This window comes from Dama dama, chromosome 25 (assembly GCF_033118175.1).
Source record: "Dama dama isolate Ldn47 chromosome 25, ASM3311817v1, whole genome shotgun sequence".
Lineage (NCBI taxonomy): Eukaryota > Metazoa > Chordata > Mammalia > Artiodactyla > Cervidae > Dama > Dama dama.
In genome coordinates, this window is record NC_083705.1 from 46045014 (window position 1) to 46066880 (window position 21867).

General features: G+C 42.6%; 1 protein-coding gene across 2 annotated transcripts in view; it reads left to right on the top strand.

Moving 5' to 3' along the window:
• Positions 1-745: 745 nt before the first annotated feature.
• PRLR (prolactin receptor) overlaps positions 746-21867 on the top strand; it is a 198955-nt gene continuing 177833 nt past the window's right edge. The window contains exon 1 of one of the 2 annotated variants that reach the window (XM_061129240.1): positions 746-851. In XM_061129240.1, the coding sequence (XP_060985223.1) occupies positions 826-851 (26 nt within the window). In that variant the 5' untranslated portion in view covers positions 746-825. The remainder of the gene's footprint in view (positions 852-21867) is intronic. The other variant, XM_061129239.1, reaches the window with a different exon arrangement.

Here is a 21867-nt window from a genome sequence, read left to right on the forward strand (position 1 = left end):
CTTCTGTGTTGCACTCATGCGGCAGAGAATAGACAGGCAGAGGGGTATCTAAAAAGAAAGCAAAACCAGCTCTCTCCCTCTCTCTGCTCTCTCGGGTCACTGACTGTTTTTGCCCCTTTCACTCCGACCCCTCCTTCTTCTAAGGGAAGGTGAGATTCAATTCCCCAGAGCCTCACTCCAGGGCTGTCAAGCTGCTGTTCAAGCTGTTATTCGGAAATAAGGAAAGAAATTTGACACGGAGACACTCCACGTCTTGGCTGTCAGGAGAAATACCAGCTTTGAGGCCGTTCCATTTATGAAGCTATGTTTTTTATTATTATTATTGTTTTGCCAATCTGTTTTGTGATGCAGTCTCATCAGAAGCCCTGTGGTCCCCATCTATCGTATAAAACCCATCTAGGGTGAATCCGTTCTTCCTTCTCCACTTCTTTGCTGCATTCCGGCTTCCCCTGCTCCTTCCTTCACCTGGTGAAGCTGGCCGACTCTGGACATTTTGCAGGCTTGAGAAAATCACTGTTTCGCCTCGGGCAAGGAACACAGATGTTGCAACCTGGACTCCTCCTCTCACGAAGAAAAGAGTGAACAAGTGCACTTACTGGGCTTCTTGTCCCAGAGCCGCCCGGCTGCTGGAGTCCAGGTTGGGATACCCAGACACCAGCCTCCCGGTCTTGGGCTTCCCGCCCCCGCCCCCGCCCCCGCCCCCGCCCTTTCTCTTAAGTCTAACTCGCTGCTCTCCCTCTTTCTGGATTCTACCGGCCGTTCCTGAAACAGCTTTACGCACGATGGAGGTCCACATCCTCGTGCAGGAAGTGCTCACGGACTGAGATGGCAGACCTCGCTCCCCGGGAAAAGTGAGTACCCACCGCGGGCGGAGCCGAGGGCGCGGGGGCGGCGCCGGGGCCGCGGGTTCGAGGCCAAGTGCCGGCAGACGCGCACCGGCGGCTGGGCTCGGGCTGCTCCGGAAGACGCCAGGAAACCCGCCGGAGCCGCCGGGCGGCAGCCTGGGGCAGAGCCGGGACTCTGACTGCACGGAGGTCCCCTCCCAGAGGAACTAAAAAGACTCTCTCTATCCGCCCCCACCCTCGCCGCTTTTACGACGGCACACATCAGTCTTTATAAAAAGCATCTTGAGAATGAGTTTCGGCGTGACTAGGGGATTCTCAGAAGATACATTATTCACGTCAAATTGAAAAGAAAAAATAGCGGGGAGGGGAAGGAGCTCAGACAGGTGATGTGCGGACGGCGGGCTTGAGGATTCTCCCGGCGTCTGCCGCGGCCGCCTCGGGGTATCCGGCGGAAAGTTGAGCGATCGCCGAGCCGACCCGAAAGGTGTGGCTCCCCGCCCCCTCAGAGGCCCTGGGGATAGTGACAGGTAAGCAGCCTCCGGCTGTCACCCGGAGCTCAGCCGAAGGGAGGCGGCCTGACCTCAGCGAAGGAATTCCAGCTGGAGAGGCAGCTTCGGGAACCGCTGGAGGAGAGAGGACGAGAAAACCGAGGAGAGGAGGGGGCAGTCGGGCAAACAGGTAACGGCGGGAACCAGGGCGCTACCAGAGCCAGAGTTGCAGCTCTTTGGGTGGGAGAACATCCTTGTAATGGCCTCTCCCTGTGTTCTGCGGAAGCAGCCCACCTTACCCTAGTAACAAGCGTTTTAGGATCTTCGGTAACTGGACTTGAAAATGATTGCAAAACATTATTATGACACTATAGGGATTCGCTTGTTTTCTTTCATCAAGTTGGTTGGTTAGGATTTCCCACCTGAGTTTCATGCTTCTTGGTCAGTGGAGTGTGGCTCATTCCACCCTGCTGTGCAAACTTGGGCAAGACTCTTGGAGTCCGTGGGCCTCGATTTTCTTTGCACATGTTGCACTTTGCATGTGTGTACATGTGTGTGTGCAACGTTTAAGGATATATGTGTTGTGTGTATATGTATGTATGAATATATGTGTGTGTCTATATTCTGCCCTAAATGTGTACATATGTGTATATACATACACATATGCTATATATAAATACATATCCATACATATATATATATTTAGATTACTACTTGTATATGAATATATTTAAGACTAATGGAGTAAAAGTGCTGCTGAATCATGTAAGAAAGAAACTGATGAAATTGTGTATTTTAGTGGTTCTTAAAAATTGGTGCTTATTAAGTCCTTTTGAGAATGAGCTGTGAGTCCTCTCCCAAGTGGGGAAAGCATTTTTATGGAATGTTCATAAAGTTCTGCAAGCAGTCCCGGAAGGTTGTGGACATGCCCTGAAGTCCTTGCCTGAGGCCCTAGTGAACATCCCTTACCTTCCCCTCTAGGGTCTGCATCAATGATCCAGCCAAACCTCTGTGGCCGATGGGTTGGCTGTGGGAGCCATCTGCAGCCTTCTCTGGGGGTCTGGAGTCAGCCCTGCCAAAGGAGAGAGCCTGGCTTTCATGAGTGAGCTCCTGGGACACTGTTTCCCAGGAGCTTCACCGGTCTCTGCCTTGTGGGAAACCCTCTTCACAAGCTCTTGCAATGGCTTTCCTAAGGTGACCATCCTCAGCCCTGGAATTTTCAGTCTTACAGACAGCATTGAAGAACACCTGCAGAGGGTCGCTGTCTTAAGAAGAGCTCTTTGGGTCCCACAGTTGGATGTCAGACACTGGGACCGAGGTCTGGTTTTGAAATGAAGTGCTGTTTGCTCCCCAGTGCTGAGTAGGAATAGTAATAGTCTTCTTGTGCACCTCTGCACTTTTCCTTTAAGGCAGTAGGTTCCCGTGCCTTGGAGGACCTGGGTCTTCCACTGGCAGTGCCAGCAAGGTGTAGCAGAGGACACAGGGAGCTTTGAAGCCCAACAAACCAGGCTTCAAATCTTGGCTCCCTTGCTTCAGGCAAGTCACTGAACTTCTCTGAGTCTCACTTTTCCTGTTGTGAAATGGGGAACAATACTGCTTTCTTGCACGGTTATTAGGAAAATGAAATGCCTAGTCTATAATAAACTGCTATTATTGATATGAATGTGAGTTTATAAGTCAGTGTTAAATAGTCTCCTACTTTTTTTAGAGCAGTTTACTCTCTTATGGGGCTTATGTCAGCAAAAGAATGAGTACAGTCAGCCCTGATCTAGTTATTCTAGAAGATGAATGGTGGGTTCAGAATACAATGTTGGGTTTATTGCTTCACCTTTGTCAAGCAATTTTCTGTGTTGCCAGCAAGTGAAATGTGTCCAGACTAGCATGAAGTCTTGACCCTTTCTCTGAGTTTTCTTTTGGCCTATAATATTGAATAGAAAACAGCTAGATTTTGCCTGTAGCTGCATGAATCTCAGTATAGAAACTGGAGAGGGCTGATGGCTGCATCTATCTTCAGGTACAACACAAACTGTCTCTGTAAAGAGAAATGTCTTCATTTCCATCTTTCACAGCTTGGAATAGATTTAATAAACTCAGCAAGTACCCCCCCCCCAACCTCTGTCTGCAGTCCTGGCCCCTCCGTTGCAAGAAATTGAATGACATAGATGTAAGGGAAAGAAATAGCAAAATCTTAAAAGGAAATTGGATTCCCTCTAAGTATCCATTCCAAGACAGATGAGCATATTCTGGCAAGGCATTCTTGAATGCGAAGATGACGGTATTGATACCTACTAGTCACTGAGCCTTCAAGATATACTAAGCACTTGCCTATGTTCCTTCTGTTAATTCTCATGGTAATTCAATGAATTCTCTCTTCAATTAATTTTCTCACTGCAGGGTATGGATTATCAAACAAAGCTTTACAGATAAGGAGACTGAGGATTAAGGAAATTTACATGACTTGCCCAGTCTCCACAGCAAGTAAAAGGTAGAACTGAACTGGGACATAAGCCCAGGTCTGTCTGATCTTGATACCCACTCTTGTTCCACTAACGCATGCTGCCAGGCTCCTTGGGGTCAGAAAGTTGCATCATGCTAATTGGGTCCCAACCTAGTTCTTTTGAAGGGCAGGAATCACCAAATCCACTGGGTGCTTTCAGTGGCATGAACATACACTTTGCGTGTGAACACATCAATAGGCAACAACAGTGAAATCACCTATGGAGAGTGATTTTCCCACCCTTTCCCAAATCCAGCTGTGAAGTCAATAGTTACCCACAGCAGGCGATGCTGGCTCTAGGCCACTGATTTCCTGAGTAATTCATTTATGTCAGAAAGAGCTCTGAGATTCTTAGTCTTCATTACCTTTAGAATCAGGACACCTTGCCATTTGCCTTCCTGTGTTAAACATTCATTCATTCCATGAATACTATCTGAGCTCTGAATATGACAGACAAGGCCTCGGCCCTTGTGAAGCTTCTATGCTACAGAGATGTATAAGAGGCAGGTGAACACATATATAAATCAGATCATTTCAGATATTGATAAATGTTTTGTTATTGTTGTTCATTTGCTAAGTCGTGTCCTACTCTTTGTGACCCCATGGTCTGCAGCACACCAGGACACAGGCTTCCCTGTCCTTCACTGTCTCTCGGAGTTTTTTGAAACTCATATCCATTGAGTCAGTGATGCTATCCAGCCATCTCATCCTCTGTCATTCCTTCTCTTATTGCCCTCAATCTTTCCCAGCATCAGACTCTTTTTCAATGAGTCGGCTCTTCACATCAGGTGGCCAAAGTATTGGAGCTTCAGCTTCAGCAGCAGTCCTTCCAGTGAATATTCAGGACTGATTTCCTTTAGGATTGACTGGTTTGATCTCCTTGCTGTCGAAAGGACTCTGAAGAATCTTCTCCAGCACCACAATTAGAAAGTATCAATTCTGTGCTCAGCCTTCTTTATGATCCAACTCTCACATCTGTACATAAACATTAGAAAGAAAGTAAAGAGAGGCTGGGGGCCTAGAGGGTAACAGAGCTTGGGGGCACATTTAAGTAAGACAACAGAGAAGATCTCCTTAAGAAGGTCACCCTTAAACTTAAACCTGCGTAATAAGAAGAAACCAGCCCCATGAAAATCTGGGGAAAGAATTGCCTTAGCAGAAGAAACCTCAAGGGAAAGTTCTGAAAGTGAATAAATAAAGCAGTATGGCCCCAGATACAATGAGATGGCCCCTAAGGTATCAAGTTGAGGTTTATAAAGGGGAAATCATTGTTTGAATGCCTATTGTATTAGTCTAGCCTGTTCTGTGTATTTTATACCTATCTTAATTTTTAATCTTCTCAGCAATCTGGTGAGTTAGCTTTTCTGTCTTGATTTGATAATTAAAGAAACCAAGACTTGCAGAGAGTAACCAACCAGACTAAGGTTATAAAGCTGGTATTTGAATCCCGCAGTCTATCCTGCACCAAAACCCAAAACTTTTTGCTAACACAGCATGTGGGCTTTGAGATCATCTCTTCTCGGGGATAGTGAAAGAGCTAGCAGCAAGAAATATCCAGCGTTTATTAGGTAGCTCAATGCTGGCAGTGATTTCTGTCTGATGTCCCAATTTCCAGTTAGCATGTCTAAACCTGCATGCCGAGTGCAGTAGCACTCGCCCCATGTGGCTACTGAGCACTAGAAATGTGCAAATTGAGATGCACTGTAAGCGTAAAGTACACCCCAGATTTCAAAAACCTAATAGCAAAAAATACGTATCTATCTCTTGAGTTTTTATATTGACTGTACGTTAGAATGATAGTATTTTAGACATAGTGGTTTAGCTGAAGTACGTTATTAAAATTAATTTTATCTTTCTTTTTAAATTTGTTTTCATGTGATCAGCAGAAAACTTAAAATCACATATGTGACTTGAATTGTATTTCCTTCAAATAGCACTTCTGTAGACTAATTAGTTGACAGAGATAGAATGGAGAATTGTTCCTTCTTCTTCTTAATATAACTTTCCCTGTATTCTTGGCTCAGATTCCTTCTCAGGAGTGTCTCCTAACTCAGTTACTCAGTGAAGCAGTAAACAAGGAAAAAGGGGTCGCTCTGTGTCCTCCTCCACCCTCATTTTTCTGCTGAGTGGGTGATCATTCAAAGCCCACTACATCATGCCATTATATGAAATAGACTCAGTGGTTACTTTCATCACCAGGACCCATTCCCTCACCCAGACAAACCTCAAGCTTTCGGGCATCCTATTGCCAAAGGGTCACTGTAAACTCAGATATGCTTTCACCAAAAAATCATTTCCTAGGACAGTGTCTTTGACTTTCTGGGACTTTGTAAATCAGCCTAGGAGACAGCCAGGGTTTTGTGTCGCAAAGATCATGAAATGAATCATCTTCTTGTGGTGATAAATGTTTTCCCCTCTCTGTCCTTTTGCTTGTAACAGCTTGAACAAGATGCAATCCAAGTTTCCAGAAGGGCTGTTTCAAGGACATCACAGAAGGCCATTTTGGCTTCTGTTGTCCACTAGCTAAACTGGTCCTTGACTATGTCAATGAAATACAAATACAATTGGTTTGACATATGCCAAAGGGAAGGACATTCAGATTCTGCTGTTGTTAGAGGAAGTCTCTGATCTGGAGTATCACAGACCTGCATTTGAGTTTCTCTACGGGTTTGTGTGTTACCCTTACCCTCCTTCCCTCAAAAATCCTCTAGAGAAGGTCAGCATTGGTGAGATAATGCCACATAACAGGCTAATGGAGAAATATTCTAGAAAATGGCTGGCCACGGACTGTAGATGTTTGCCTACAGTGAAGAGTTTCTTTTCTGTAGCTTGAACAGGATATAAAGACAGACTTCAGAGATATTGTTGGTTCAGTTCCAGACCATTGCGATAAAGCAAATACTGCAATAAAATGAGTCACAAATGTTTTTGGTTTTCTAGTCCATATAAAAGTGATTTACCCTACACTATAGTCCACTAGGTTTGATCCTTGGGTCAGGAAGATCCCCTGGAGAAGGAAATGACTACCCACTCTAGTGTTCTTTCCTGGGAAATCCTCTGGATGGAGGAGCCTGGTGGGCTACAGTCCCTAAGGTCACAAAAGGGTCAGGCACAACTTATTGACTAAACAATAACAAAGCATTATGTCTAAAACACAATATACATATCTTAATTTGAAAAATACTTTATTGTTAAAAAATGCTAACTACCATCTGACAACACTGTTTGTAAAAAAGAAAGAAAGAAAGAAAAAACCAAACTACCTACAAAGTACAATGAAGTGAAGAGCAATAAGATGAGGTGTGCCTGTACCAGATGCTCTTTGAGATATACAAATAGCATTTGTTCATTTCCACTCAAAATCTCCATCTTGCAGGGAAATGTCAGTAAGAAGCTGACAGGAGTGAATTTTAGTGTATCTACCTCAACAATAATACCTATTCTTCAACGTCTTCTAAGCCAAGAAGTCTGTGCCAGAGTCCGTGGGGAAAATTAAAAAACAAAAAAAAATCTTGAAACAAGGTCCTTGCTCTAAAGGAGCATATTATCTACCAGGGAAGATGGGCACAAACATAAAATGCCAAGAGCAGTGTAAGATGACATCCTCTAAGTGTTCCATGAAACGGACAGTTAAGAGTTGGGGATTCCAGAGGGCATTATGCCCATAACCCTAACGTACATTGACAATACAGGGTAAGAGATGGGCATTGAGGGACTTCCCTGGCAGTCCAGTGGTTGACTTTGCCTTCCAATGCAAGGGATACCAGTTCTATCCCTGGTCTGGGAACTAAGATCCCACATGCCTTGGGACCAAAAAAACAAAACAGAAGCAGTATTGCAACAAATTCAATAGTTTAAAATTGGTCCACATTAAAAAAAAATCTTAAAAAAGAAAAAGAGAGGACACTGAAGGATGTAAGGCCAGGCTATTGGCTTAGTTCAATCACTCAATCATGTCCAACTCTTTACAGCCCATGGACTGCAACATGCCAGGCTTCCCTGTCCATCACCACCTTCCAGAGCTTTCTCAAATTTATGTCCATTGAGTCAGTGATGCCATCCAACCATCTCATTCTCTGTCATCCCCTTCTCCTCTAGCCTTCAATCTTTCCCAGCATCAGGGTCTTTTCTAATGAGTCAGTTCTTCCCATCACGTGGCCAAAGTACTGGAGCTTCAGCTTCAGTTTCAGTCCTTCCAATGAATGTTCAGGACTGATTTACTTTAGGATTGACTGGTTTGATCTTGCAGTTCAAGAGATTCTCAAGTCTTCTCCAACACCACAGTTCAAAAGCATCAGTTCTTCGGTGCTCAGCTTTTGTGATGTTCCAACTCTCACATCCATACATGACTACTGGTAAAACCATAGCTTTGACTAGATGGACCTTTGTTGGGAAAGTAATGTCTCTGCTTTTTAATATGCTGTCTAGTTTGGTCATAACTTTTCTTCCAAGGACCAAGCATCTTTTAATTCCATGGCTGCAGTCACCATCTACAGTGATTTTAGAAACCAAGAAAATAAGGTCTCTCACTATTTCCATTGTTTCCCCGTCTATTTGCCAAAAAGTGATGGGACCAGATGCCATGATCTTCATTTTTGAATGTTGAGTTTTAAGCCAGCTTTTTCACTCTCCTCTTTCACTCCCATCAAGAGGCTCTTTAATTCCTCTTCACTTTCTGCCATAAGGGTGATGTCATCTTCATATCTGAGGTTATTGATATTTCTACCTGCAGTCTTGATTCCAGTTTGTGCTTCATCAAGCCCAGCATTTCACATGATGTACTCTGAATATAAGTTAAATAAGCAGGGCAACAATATACAGGCTTGACCTACTTCTTTGCCAATTTTGAAATTGTTATGTCTGGTTCTAACTATTGCTTCTTGATATGCATACAGATTTCTCAGGAGGCAGGTAAGCTGGTCTGGTATTTCCATCTCTTAAAGAATTTTCCAGTTTGTGGTGATCCACACAGTCAAAAGCTTTAGCATAGTCAATGAAGCAGAAGTAGATGTTTTTCTGGAACTCTCTTTCTTTTTCAATTATCCAATGGATGTTGGCAATTTTATTTCTGGTTCCCCTGGCTTTTCTAATTCCAGCTTGAATATCTGGAAGTTCTGGGTTCACGTACTGTTGAAGCCTCGCTTGGAGAATTTTGAGCATTACTTTGCTAGAATGTGTGAAGAGTGCAACTGTGAGGTAGTTTGAGCATTCTTTGGCATTGCCTTTGTTTGGGATTGGAATGAAAACTGACCTTTTCCAGTCTTGCGGCCACTGCTGAGTTTTCCAAATTAGTTGGCATGTTGAGTGCAACACTTTCACAGGCCAAGCTATAGACCAGTGGAAACAGGCACGGGGGCGGAGGTGGGAGTTGGAGAGGAAGGCACTCCACGTAAGGATGCATACACAATTGGCCTGCATATGGAAATGTGCACGCAGTATTTGGCAGTATGAAAAAGAACCTGTAGAATAACTAGGGATGCTTTTAAACATTACTGAGGCCCCCACCTTGGTCTAGAATTTTCATTTAAGAATGGGGCCTCAGTGCCAGTGCTCTTGTTGTTGTTTGTGATTCCCCAGAACATTCTACCGTGAAGTCAAGTTAAAAGTCATTGAGTAAACACACTGAGTCTTTGTCTTATCATCATGGGCAATAAAATTGGAAGGGTAATGTTTTTAAGGGAAAGAAATGGACAATTAAGGTGCATGGTCTTTATTTTGTAGAAGATTTATGTACATGGATATTTCTACTCAGTTGTTTTCATTCACAGTTGTTGTGTGTAGTCATTCTGTTGACTTGGATGTTGTGGCTAAAAAGTGTAGCCAGCTTCCTATTCCTGTACTCTGTGTACTTTGGGGGTGCCCTGTAGTCAACCCGGGCTAAGTGTAGGGTGCTGGGTGTCTCATGGCTTTTTGTATTCACCGCTTTGTGTGATCATTGCAGAGGGCTTCATTATCGTGCCATAGTAGCTATTTTATGACAGTCTGTAACCTTGCCTCACCTCTCCAACTTTACAAATTAGGAAATGGAGTTTAATTACGGGCCTTGGGCCTTGAGACTTACTGAGTGAATGAAATTAGCATTGATAGAATGAAATTAGGATTCTCAGCCACTGAATTCCTCATATTTATTTGGCTCTTAAAGCATTTGGTGCCCCATCTCCTGTTGAATACTCTGTACCGAGTCCTGTGACCACTTCCATGAATGAATTAGTGTTACAGATCAATAGGTAAAAGGTGACTAGATTGCCCGACTGGCAACACTGTTATTTTAAGTGCCAGCAGCTCGGAGGCAGCAGGGGTGGTCCCAGGAGCCCCATCCCTAGCTTCTTGGAGTTCAAGTAAAAGCTTGGCCATGCATACTTACAGCTTATGCACTCCTGCCTGTGGGAAGTAAAGACTCCTTAGTCTCAGAGGTTTCAAGCTGTTCTGATTTCTCATCTCTGAAGCTTCTGTTCGCTGAAAAGATAATGGCTTTTGTTACACTTTAAAAAAAAAAAGAAGAAGAAGAAAGTCGAGCAATTTTTACAGCTGCATTTTTAAAGAATTCCTTGTTATGTCTCAAGAATGTCTGGGTTTATTGTCAGTGGTGAAGCTGGGAGGTCTTTATGAAGGATAATGGGGAAAGGCTAGAGTCTTAGCACTACAGCCTCTTTAGGATATGAGGATAGGTCACTTTTGTGCCATTCCAAAATGGTTCTTTTCTTTTTCTCTGTCTTGAAATCCATTACTGATTTTAAAAAACAATTTCTAGTATCTTTAACTATAGCAAAAAGCAAGCCTCTAAAACAGTGGTCCTCAACACTGATTGTACATGAAAATCCCCTTAGGAGCTTTAAAAAGTACAGCTGCCAGGCCCTGTCCATAAACCCATTAAGTCAAGATTTTGGGTGTGGAGGCTCCATATCACATTTATTTACAATTCTCCAGGTGACCTTCACTAAAAATGGACCTTACTTCTCAGTGAAGGTACAAATCTTCATGATTTATTTCTGTTTCTTCTTCTGCCTTGTTCTAGGTGTCATGGACCCCAGAGAACCATCCAAATCATATTTTCATTGGGTAGCAACTTCATCAGTCTACTCTTTGGGAAGCAGGATTCTAGCATAAAATTGAGGTTTCTATCTATATGTAAACGAACTCCATCTTCAGAGTGACCCTGTATAAACTTATGACTAAAATTTCTTGTATGTGCAGTTTGGAAATCAAGTTGCCAGAGGCTTGATAATCATGAGATTGGAAGATAAAGGTTAAGCCTCCCTGCCATCCATGTGTTAAATTTCCCAATTGCTATGTTGATCTTTAGTCAGCCAACCCTTGCTTTCCTGTCTCAGCCATTTTAAAGCCAATTAACTCCGTTCCTGTCCACACCCTTATTAAAAATATAATTATAGCAGTGTTCTCTGTCATTGGGTAGACTTTCTGAGGTGAATTGGCCAAGAACTAACTAGGTTGTGTAAAACTCTCCCAGGCTCAGGAGATCATTTGGGTTGCAGAGGCTACCAGCAAGAGGCTGGGCTAGGAAAGCCATGAATGTGGCTGTGGAAAGAACCAATTGCAAGTCATACCAAATCGAGAAGAACCTAGAGTATGGAAAAGGATTCTAGGATCAGTCTGAGGATAATTATCCAGGGTCCAGTTAAATCTAAGATGGCAGCCCTTCTCAAAAAGTTGTACAAATACCAAAAAGTAACCAAGATTTTGTATTAGATTTGGCAGGGATTGAAAGGATGGACCACTCTACTTTTCTTGAGTGCTGAGATGGCAGAATTTGCAGATAAGAAGTTGCCAGGGAGATTGTGAGAAGGATGAGCAGAGGTCTGCTGTTGTCCAAGCATCATGGGCACTGGCAATTGTTATTCACTCAACTAATATTTATGGAGTGTCCATTTTGTGCCAGGGACCCTTCAAGGAGCTGGAGTTGAAGAGATGGTGTTCTTGTTCATGTGGAGTTTACATTGCAGTGAGAGGAAACAGATATCCGTACTAAGAATAATACTAAGATAAATAAAATCAGTTAGTTGGTGCTATGAAGAATAGCGAAGTGAGATAAAGGGGTCAGACTGATGAGGGCTGCTTTCAATAGGCTTACAAGAGTCACTATCTCTGAAGAGGTAACATTTGAGCTAGCACGTGTAAAGAGAAAGCCACACAGAGATCAGGGGGAAAAAAAAAAAAACCTGGCAGAGGGATCAGCAAGAGCAAAAGCCCTGAGGTTGAAAAAGGTTTTGCATGTTCTGAAAATGGAAAGAAGACCAGTGTGCCTGGACACTTAGGAAGGAAGGAGTGGAGTCAAACAGGAAAGTAGCCCAGAGAGTCTGAGGTCATGAGTGGAATTAGGGTTAAATGCTCTAAGGTAATCACTGGGAGTGTTTAAGTAAGGAAGTAATGTGTCTTCCATTGCATTTTAGAGCTCTCCTGGCTCCTGTGTGTAGAGTGCATTGTAGACTGAGAGCAGAAGGAAAGATTGGGAGGTTGACCAGGAGTTTGGCAAGAGGTGACTATTCGTCAGCTGAGGGATAACAGTGGGTAGAAGAATTGTTAGATTCAGGAGTGAATGTGAAGTTAGGGCCAGCGAGGCTTCTAGATGCATAAGGGCAGTGAAAGTGAGGCCAGACCTCCTGTCTGAGATCATTGCCCCTCCCCTATCTCAACTGGGGCCACTGATTTTGAACCAAAGTGGAAAAACATCTAGTGTTATTTGAAAACTTTGGGGATTTTGACCCTGACTTATTTACAAAGGGAGAAAAACAAATTCCTGTCCAAGGAGAAATCTGTGTGTTGTTTTTTTACCTACTAACCCTAAAAATTTCATCCTGTCTCGTAAGATTCTTCTGAGGTGTTTTTTTTTTTTTCTTTTCTTTTTTTAATTAATTTTTATTAGAGTTGGTTTACAATGTTGTATTGACATCTACTGTATAGCAAAATGAATCAGCTCTACATATGCATGTATCCTCTCCCTTTTGGATTTCCTTCCTATTCAGGTCACCGCAGTACATTAAAAGTAGAATTCCCTGTGCTACACAACATACACTCATTAGTTATCTGTTTTATACATAATATCAGTAGTGTATATGTGTCAATTCCAATCTCCCAATTCCTCCCACCCCTCCCTCTTTTCCCCTCAGTAGTTGATGTTTCTGATTACTCTGCTTTTCATAAGTACTAGAAATGTGACATTCACATTGCTAGTTTATTTTGACACTTGGGCTGTATTAACTGAGCCCTTCATGCTGCCTGACATTTATACATGGCCTTTTGCAGTTGGTCAATTTCTCCATATAAATGCTAACATTATAATAGTAAGCATTTACTGAGCACTTACTGTATGCCAAGGCATTAAGAATTTTGTGTGTTTTAATTGCTTTGTTCCTCCCAACCACTGGTTAGTGAGTATCCTTATTATTACCATTTTATAAAAGAAGAAATTTAGGGAAAAAAAAAAAAAGAGTCTAAGTCATTTGTCAAGATCACAGAGCTGATAAAAGTAGCAAAGCTAGGCTTTGAAAAGAGTCTGGTTGCCAAGCTTGGCTGTACCACTTTCCATGGATCTCCTTTTCACTCTTTCCTATATCCCTGAACCTGAGACTTCAAAATTAAACTTGTTTTTACTGCAAAAAAAAAAAAAAAAAAATCAACCCTGAATATTCACTGGAGAGACTGAGGCTAAAGCTGAAGCTTCAATACTTTGTCTGCCTGATGTGAAGAGTCGACTTCATTGGAAAAGACCCTGATGCTAGGTAAGATTGAGGGCGGGGGGAGAAGGGGGTGACAGAGGATGAGACAGTTGGTTGGCATCACAGATGCAATGGACGTGAGTTTCAGCAAATTTGAGGAGACAGGAAAGAGCAGGGAAGCCTAACATGCTGCGGTTTATGGGGTCACAAAGTCAGACACGGCTTGACTATTGAACAACTCATACAAAAACCTCAAGGTACCACTAGGAGGCGCTTCAACTGAGCAAGACTTTCAGGAGCCGGACTGCTGGGGAAATGGCATAATTCTGCAGCTGGATGATCCAGAATCCTTCAGGAGGGTCTCACATATGAACCTCCTGCCATCTGCCAAGGTGAAAGGATAAATCCCCACCTAGGGAGCTGGCTGGACAAAGGTGCCAACACCAGAGGACATTCAAGGAAATGCTCCCTCTTCTCACCCTGTCTTCTGTCCACTTTGCATAGTTCCTGTAGTGGTACCCACCTACCTGTCCCCTCACAAAGGATGGAAAATACTAGAGTTTCTCAAATAGCTGTGCAGAAAATTGTTCTCCAGAGTCATCTGAGACTGGCCTTCAGAAAGTAATCACGAAAGAGTCCTTAATTTAGTTATCACATTTTTGCTTTAAACATGTCAAAGAGTCTCCCCAGAGTTGTATTATTAGAAGTGGCGTGAGTCTGGGCAGCCAAGTAGATCATTCTGTCTTCTGCACCTTCTACTGCATAACTGCTCCAGAAAAGTCTTCTCACAAATGACTTGGTTTTCCGATAATCAGTGTGAAAACAACAGATCTTTACCTCTTCCTCGTGGAGTTAATGACAATGAATTTAACAGAATGGAAGTTTATACAAAGAAATTCATTACTGTTGCTTTAATTCCATTAATGAATTCTCCAGCAGTGACTATAAAGGCAGTAATTGTGGTGATTCATCTTCTGTGCTGTAAGTTTTAACTTGTTATATATTTTAATTAAACAGAAGACACTTCTTTTTCTTTTGCTCCAGTTGTCATTGGGTAATTTTCTGTGGAGAGTGGTGTGCGTTCATGGGAATTGTTGAATTTATCTAATCACATCATGTGTGCTCATTCAACTGATTTTCAATAAAAGTGTTATGTTTAAATGTTATACATGACACATGTTTCCTATGGTTATATTAACTCCCAAATTCAAAACTACAAAGGAAACAAATGTAGTTACAGTTGTATTAGACTATCATCTTACTGAAGTTAAGAGGATTGCTGTGGAACATCAGTTCATTAAAGAAAGCTTGAAAGCCATTTCAGGTCTTTGAATATCCTTCAAATAGATCAGAATCTTACACAGTTTAATTTTAAAATATATATCTTCAAATCAATAAGGTAAACTCCTCCCTTGTTGGATGGTTTGGATTAAATACTCAGCAGAAAGTGAGAGTGACTATGTATCACATGTAGACACACCCTAAAACCAAGTCATTCAAAGATCAGAGCAATGCAGTGGCAACTATGTGATCACAGAGGTGACTCCATGGCTTCACTCAGAGTTTGACCAGAAGAGTTTAACTTGTCTTTAGCAACCCTTTCTGATTTTACTTTTCAGAGGACATCACTGAACCCATAGCATTGTTCATATCTGTGACTTTTAAATTTTTATTTATTTTTGTACATGCTTTAAACTTCAAAATATGACAGAATCGTCAATGAAAAATAGACTTTCTCTCTCTCTCCTGTCCCAGTCATCCGTTGCCCCCAAACGCGATCACTCTTAGATTATTATAAAAAACATCCTGTACTTTACAAAGAGACACTATGTATATAAATATGGGTTAGATGTTTTTTTTTAGTGGTTTCCCATCTGAGATACTGGACTCTGAGAAGTCGGAACTTGTGCTATATTATTGACCTCCCAATTCTTCCAGCATTAATTCCTAATTGGGCCTTCAGCTTCCTATCTCAGCTTAAATTTTTTTTACTAGAGGCTGAAAGCAGTAGTTTCAGAGGAGGTCTCATCTACTAAGTATAGAGTATTAGTGCTAAGTCACTTCAGTCGTGTCCTACTCTTTGCGACCCCATGGACTGCATAGCCTGCCATGCTCCTCTGTCCATCGGAGTTTCCAGGCAAAGATATCGGGGTGGATCGCCATTTCCTCTTCCAGGGGATCTTCCCGACCCAGGGATCGAACCCACATCTCTTATGTCTCCTGCATTGGCAGGCAGATTCTTGATCACTAGCACTACCTGGGAAGCTCCAAGTATAGAGAAGGTGAAATTACGTGAGATGTGCACCCTGGCTATTGGTGGGCATATGTTTTCGGTGGTGATTTTACAAATAAGGATGTTGGGCCTGCAAAGCTGCTACACATACCCACTTTAAGAGGGGCTGGAAGTGTAAGTTCCTTCCAGCATCTGCTGAGCCTCCGTGCCATCTTTTGTGTTGACTTAGGTCACAGCTTATCCATAGTCATCACTCACTAATGATAGTGATGCGCATATCACCTCTAGGGAATCACACAGGGGAGCATGGAAGGGCTAAGAAATAAGTTCAGTTCCTTATTTCGTGTCTCCTCCACTATCATCTTACTTTTTTCCAGGAAGAATTCCCTTTTGCCTCCACTTACCACACTAAGATGCCCTCATGTATTAAGCCCCTCAATTTTTTGTCCCCACTCCCACCCTGTGGTCTGCTTTCCTCTGTCAAACACCTTCCTCCTCTGAACTGGATGTTCCTAAGATTGTGTTAAAGAACTTGGTCAACAGTTCAGGCTCCCATAGTTCAGGAAATGAACACTCCCAGCACTGGCATTTTAATAGCAGCATTGGCATTTTAATAGCAATTAAACATCCCCTGGTGGAAACCTAACATCCCCACTGGTGGAAACCACTAACAAGAAGTGGGGGACACATATTTGGGGCAGATGCAGACCTCCAGTCACATGTAACTTCCTCTGCTGCTGACATGTAATATTACAATTATGAGAAGGCTAGTTGGTATCCACCTGAGTTAAAAGTAAGCCCTCATTTTCCTAGATTCCACATGTATGCCTTAGTAAGTGATATTTGTTTTTCTCTTTCTGACTTGCTTCACTCTGCTTGACAGAGTCTAGGTCCACCTGCATCTCTACACATGACCCAATTCCTTTCCTTTTTATGGCCGAGTGCTATTCCAGTGTGTGTGTGTGTGTGTGTGTGTGTGTGTGTGTGTATTATATATGTAGTTATATGCATATATATATATATATATATATACCACAGAGGCTTCCCCAGTGGCTCAGACAGTAAAGAATCTGCCTGCAGTGCAGGACTCCCGGATTCAATCCCTGGGTCAGGACCCTGGAGAAGGAAATGGCAACCCACTCCAGTATTCTTGCCTGAAACATTCCATGGACAGAGGAGCCTAGCAGGCTACAGTCCATGGGGTCGCTGAGAGTTAAATACGACTGAGCAATTAACACTTTCAATATTCCATTGTCTGTGTCTGTATATACACACACATATATGTGGAATCTAGATAAATAGTACAGATGAACTTATTTGCAGGGCAGAAATAGAGACACAGACATGTAGACAAGAGTGGGGAGGGGAGGAAGGGATAAATTGGGAGATTAGGATTGGTAATATATACACCACCATGTGTAAAATAGATAGCTAGTAGGAAGCTGCTATATAACACAAAGAGCTCAACTCCTTGCTCTGATGACCTGGAGGAGTGAGATGAGGCAGGGACGGGAGGGAGGGAGGCTCAAGAGGGAGGGGATATGTGTATACAAATCGCTGATCCACTTTGTTGTGCAGCAGAAACTAACACAGCCATTATAGTAAAGTAATTATACTGCAATAAAAAAAAAAAGAATGTACAGCTATGAAAAAAAAGTAAAGTCCTAAGTGCCAGAGCCCTTAATACATCAATGAACTAGGGCCTTTTAAGAACCTGGAACTTGCCCTCTTGGTTAGTCTGGTGTGTGTCTTGCCAATGAGAGCATTCACTGCAATCAGACAGACTCAGCACAGATCTCAACTCTGCCTCTTCAGGGGCAAGGCTTCACCTTACTTTCTCATCTGTGAGGTGGGGAGAGTAAAACATACATCCCAGGGTTGCTGGGAGAATAAGGCAAGGTTGAGTATGTAAAACTTCCTTGGCAGCAAGGACGCACTCAGTTCACTGGAGCTAGTGTCTCCTTCATCAGAGACTTCATGGCTTACTGGGAGACCAAGAGATGCACAGTCCAGGAGGCAAAATTCCAAGGACATGGAGGAAATGTTGAGTGTGAGCTTAGTATGAATTCAGAAGCCTGTAAGGTCCTCAGAAATCCTCGTGTGAGCCCCTCAGTTCAGCAATTCCCCTTCCTTCTTGCTGTAGCAGATCAACTTCTGGTTGGCAACCCTTACAAAGAAGTTACCTTCTCTGAGTACAGAAGCAGCGTATTCCTTCTCTCTGCTGAATCTGCTTCAAGGCTGTGCCTTGGAGCTGGTGTGTGACGCGTGGAAAGTTTGCTTAACTTTTTTGAGCCTCAGTGTCCTTACTTGTAAAAACATGATAATGAAGTTAATGCCTTTATTCCAGGATTATTTTGAGGATGGCATAAGATAATGGGTTAGAAGCACCTCGTCTATAGTTTGCCTTCAAAATAAGATCATTCGCTACTCCCGTGACCCCATGGATGTGGTTGATTAACATTGCATCACATGTGGAGGGAAAGCTCTGGAATGGCAACAAATAGTTTGTTGATTTGGTGCTATGTACACCCAACCACAAATGGCACTCTTTCAAGGCCATTGTTTTTGCCAAATATTTAACTGGAGAGCTAGGTTATGAGCCTTTGGGACCCAGATCTGATAAGCATTTAGGAAAACTTCTCAAGAGAGATGAAGCTAGACGATTAGCTGAATATACTGTCTGCATTTGCCCTACATTTGATGCCACAGGCAAATCAGAGCTGGTTGGGCAGTGTGCAATTCTGAGAAACGGGCAGAAGGCAGAAGTACCTGTTCTTCCTCTGAAAGGCAAATTTTGGAAAAGCTCAGAAATATATCAGCACCACTGGCAAGCACAATGGGGAAGGCAGCAAAAACTCATATTGCATGTTGCTGGGGAAAGCACTGCTGCCCACTGATGCTGGAGAGCCTGTCAGACTGGACAAAGCCCTGAATGGTCAAGGGCTGGGCTCTGCAAGATCTGGGCCCTAGGCACCAAGCATTAAACATCAGCCTATTATTGTTAAGCAGGCCCATTTCCATTTGTGAGCGATGAAATGATATGGGGTTTGTGACTCACTGACACACCTGGAGGGTCAAACAATTACAAAAGCAAAGTGCTTGGCTTCTTTCCGCCACATGGAGGAGGCCTCAGACTGGGATGGCTGTGTGTGTATGCCAGAAGGAGCTGTCAGGTTTAGATGCTTATTATTGTTATTTGCTCTTTAATTTTGGTTCTTTCCATGTATTTCAAATTTCATTTTTAAAAATTTTGTGTATGTATTTATTCTTGGCTGTGCTGGGTCTTCCTTGCTGTGGGTGGGCTTTCTCTGGTTGTGGCCTGTAGGGAGACCCTTTGTTGTGGTGTGAGGGCTTCTCATTATGGTGGCTTCTCTTATTACAGACCACAGGCTCTAGGGTGTGTGGGCTTCGGTAGTTGTGGCACATGGGTTTAGTAGTTGTGGTTCCCAGCCTCTGGAGCACAGGCTCAATAGTTGTGGCACATGGGCTTAGTTGGATACGGGGCATATGGGGTCCTCCCACATCAGGGATTGAACCCATGTCCCCTGCATTGGCAGGAGGATTCCTATCCACTGCTCCACCAAGGAAGTCCTATTTCTAATTTCTTAAACATAATTGTAATTGGTGGTATAAAAAGGAAACATTCATTTGTGAACAAAGTGTGTAGTGAGAATTCAATAGCAAAAATCTGTAAGAGACTAAAACAGATGTGGGAACTGTATAACGTGGGCTCCAAATATCCTGTATTAAGTTGTTAAGGTGAGCATCAATAATGTACACGGGGAATACTTTGAAATCTCAGGCATGATCAAAATGTAATAATTTAAAGGTTGTGGATTCCTTTTAAAACAGAATCACATGTAGCTTAGTGAAATCTTCAACAGGAGCATAAGCAATGTTTATGATCTCTCACCAGAGTCATCAGGAGACTGTGTTACGTAAGAACTTGACAAATACATGTTCAAGGGTAAAACAGCTTTCCCTACAGTGGTAATGAAGGCCTGCTTTACAAAGTGGCCAATGATTGTGACGTTCTTACTGATACTTCTCTGGAAACAGATTAATGAATTTCAGATGGGACAGGATTATTGACAATGCTGTGGGTAGCTCAGATTATCTGAGCAGCTAGGGCATTAAACAGTGGCAAAGCATTAAGCATCTCTGGGAATCTTTTTTCTGTGTAGGTAGATGGCTGCTATCAAGATTTCCTTTTTTGTGTGGTTTATTTTGCCTAGCAAATGGCAAACATCCAGTGGGAGTGGGAGAATGACACTGATTATTATGGATGACAGGTTGAAAATGAAATAATGAATCTCATACTTGAACTGGATAACTGAAGAGCTTGTTCTTGAAGAGCTTATCCTTGTTCTTGAAAAGCTTAACCATGGTATCTCAAAATTTAGATCTGATCATTGACTGATGAAGCTTTCCTCCCCTCTGTTTTGATAGAAAATTTAAATTCTCTAAGGGATTCAAAGTTCTAGACAATAAAAAGGATCTTAATCATGCCAACTCCAAAAATAGCAACTTCCTGCCTTCTAATTGATACCAGTTTGTCTAGTATGAACTAGATTCAACTGTGAACCCCACCTTTATCCGTGGTCTCTGTATTCTAAGCACTGTTATCAGAATAGGGATGTATGAGTGGAAATCTGTCCCAGAATGTATTTCATTATGCATACTGGGAACAAAAGAGCCAGAACAATAGAATCATTTTCCTAGGTTGTTCTCATGTAAACATTTTGTGCAGAACTACTGGGATTACCAAGTCATGTTCTAATGCATGTATACAAATTGACATCATACCGGGGAACTTCATTAGGAAAAAAAGGAAGCCACTATTCTGAAGACTATGAGTTTTGTTTTTTTGTAGGTAAAATGCTGCTGATATATTTGGTGTATCAGTTCAGTTCAGTTCAGTCGCTCAGTCGTGTCCGACTCTTTGCAGCCCCGTGAATCGCAGCACGCCAGGCCTCTCTGTCCATCACCAACTCCCAGAGTTTACTCAAACTCATGTCCATCGAGTCGGTGATGCCATCCAGCCATCTTATCCTCTGTCGTCCCCTTCTCCTCCTGCCCCCAATCCTTCCCAGCATCAGGGTCTTTTCCAATGAGTCAACTCTTCGCATGAGGTGGCCAAAGTATTGGAGTTTCAGCATCAGCATTTGGTGTATAGGAAAGTACAATATTTTTATCTAAAAATCAGAAGCCCTAAAATTAGTTCCAGCTAATTTATGATAATACTTCATACTTTTGAACTTTGTTTTCCCAAAGTTCCATGATTCTTTGTAGATGAGGAGCCCAGAATTGAGAAACATCAAAAATAGGTAGATATAGTCAGAAGCCCATTTTCTCACCATATTCCTCAAATCCAGGAAGCCTCTTTAACTTCATTACCAAACCCCCAATATGTGATGATTAAATGACTGGTATATATGCACTTTTCAGACTCATGATGTGATTGTCAGTAATTTCTGCCCTAGCCAATATTCTGCACCTACCAGAGGGTGTTATCTACAAGATCTTTTTCATCCTGCTTAATGTGGGCCTCAGATATGAAGAATATTAGAATGCTGCTAGTATGTCCTAGAGTGGATTCAGCAAACTTTTTTTCTGTAAAGGTACAGAGTGTCAGTATTTTAGAATTTGCAAGTCACACACTCTCAGTCACAATTATTCAGCTCTTGTCTTTATCACACAAAAACAGTCATAGCCAATGCACGAATGAATGTGTGACATTGTTCCAACAAACCTTTATCACCAAAAATAGTCAATGAGTCAGATTTAGCCCATGGACTATATTTGGCTAACCCTTGATCTGTAGTCTTCTAATGTCACAGTATCCATCCTCTGTCTTAACATAGGCTAGGCTAAGTCGCTTCAGTCATGTCTGACTCTTTGCGACACTATGGTCCATAGTCTGCCAGGCTCCTCTGTCAGTAGGGTTCTCTGGGCAAAAACACGAGTGGGTTGCCATGCCCTCCTCCAGGGGATCTTCCCAACCCAGGGATTGAACCCAAGTCTCTTATGTCTCCTGCATTGGCTGGAGGGTTCTTTACCACTAACACAGCCTGGGAAGCCCTAACATAGATTTAATTTATCCATTTAATTTATCCTAAATTCTATTTAA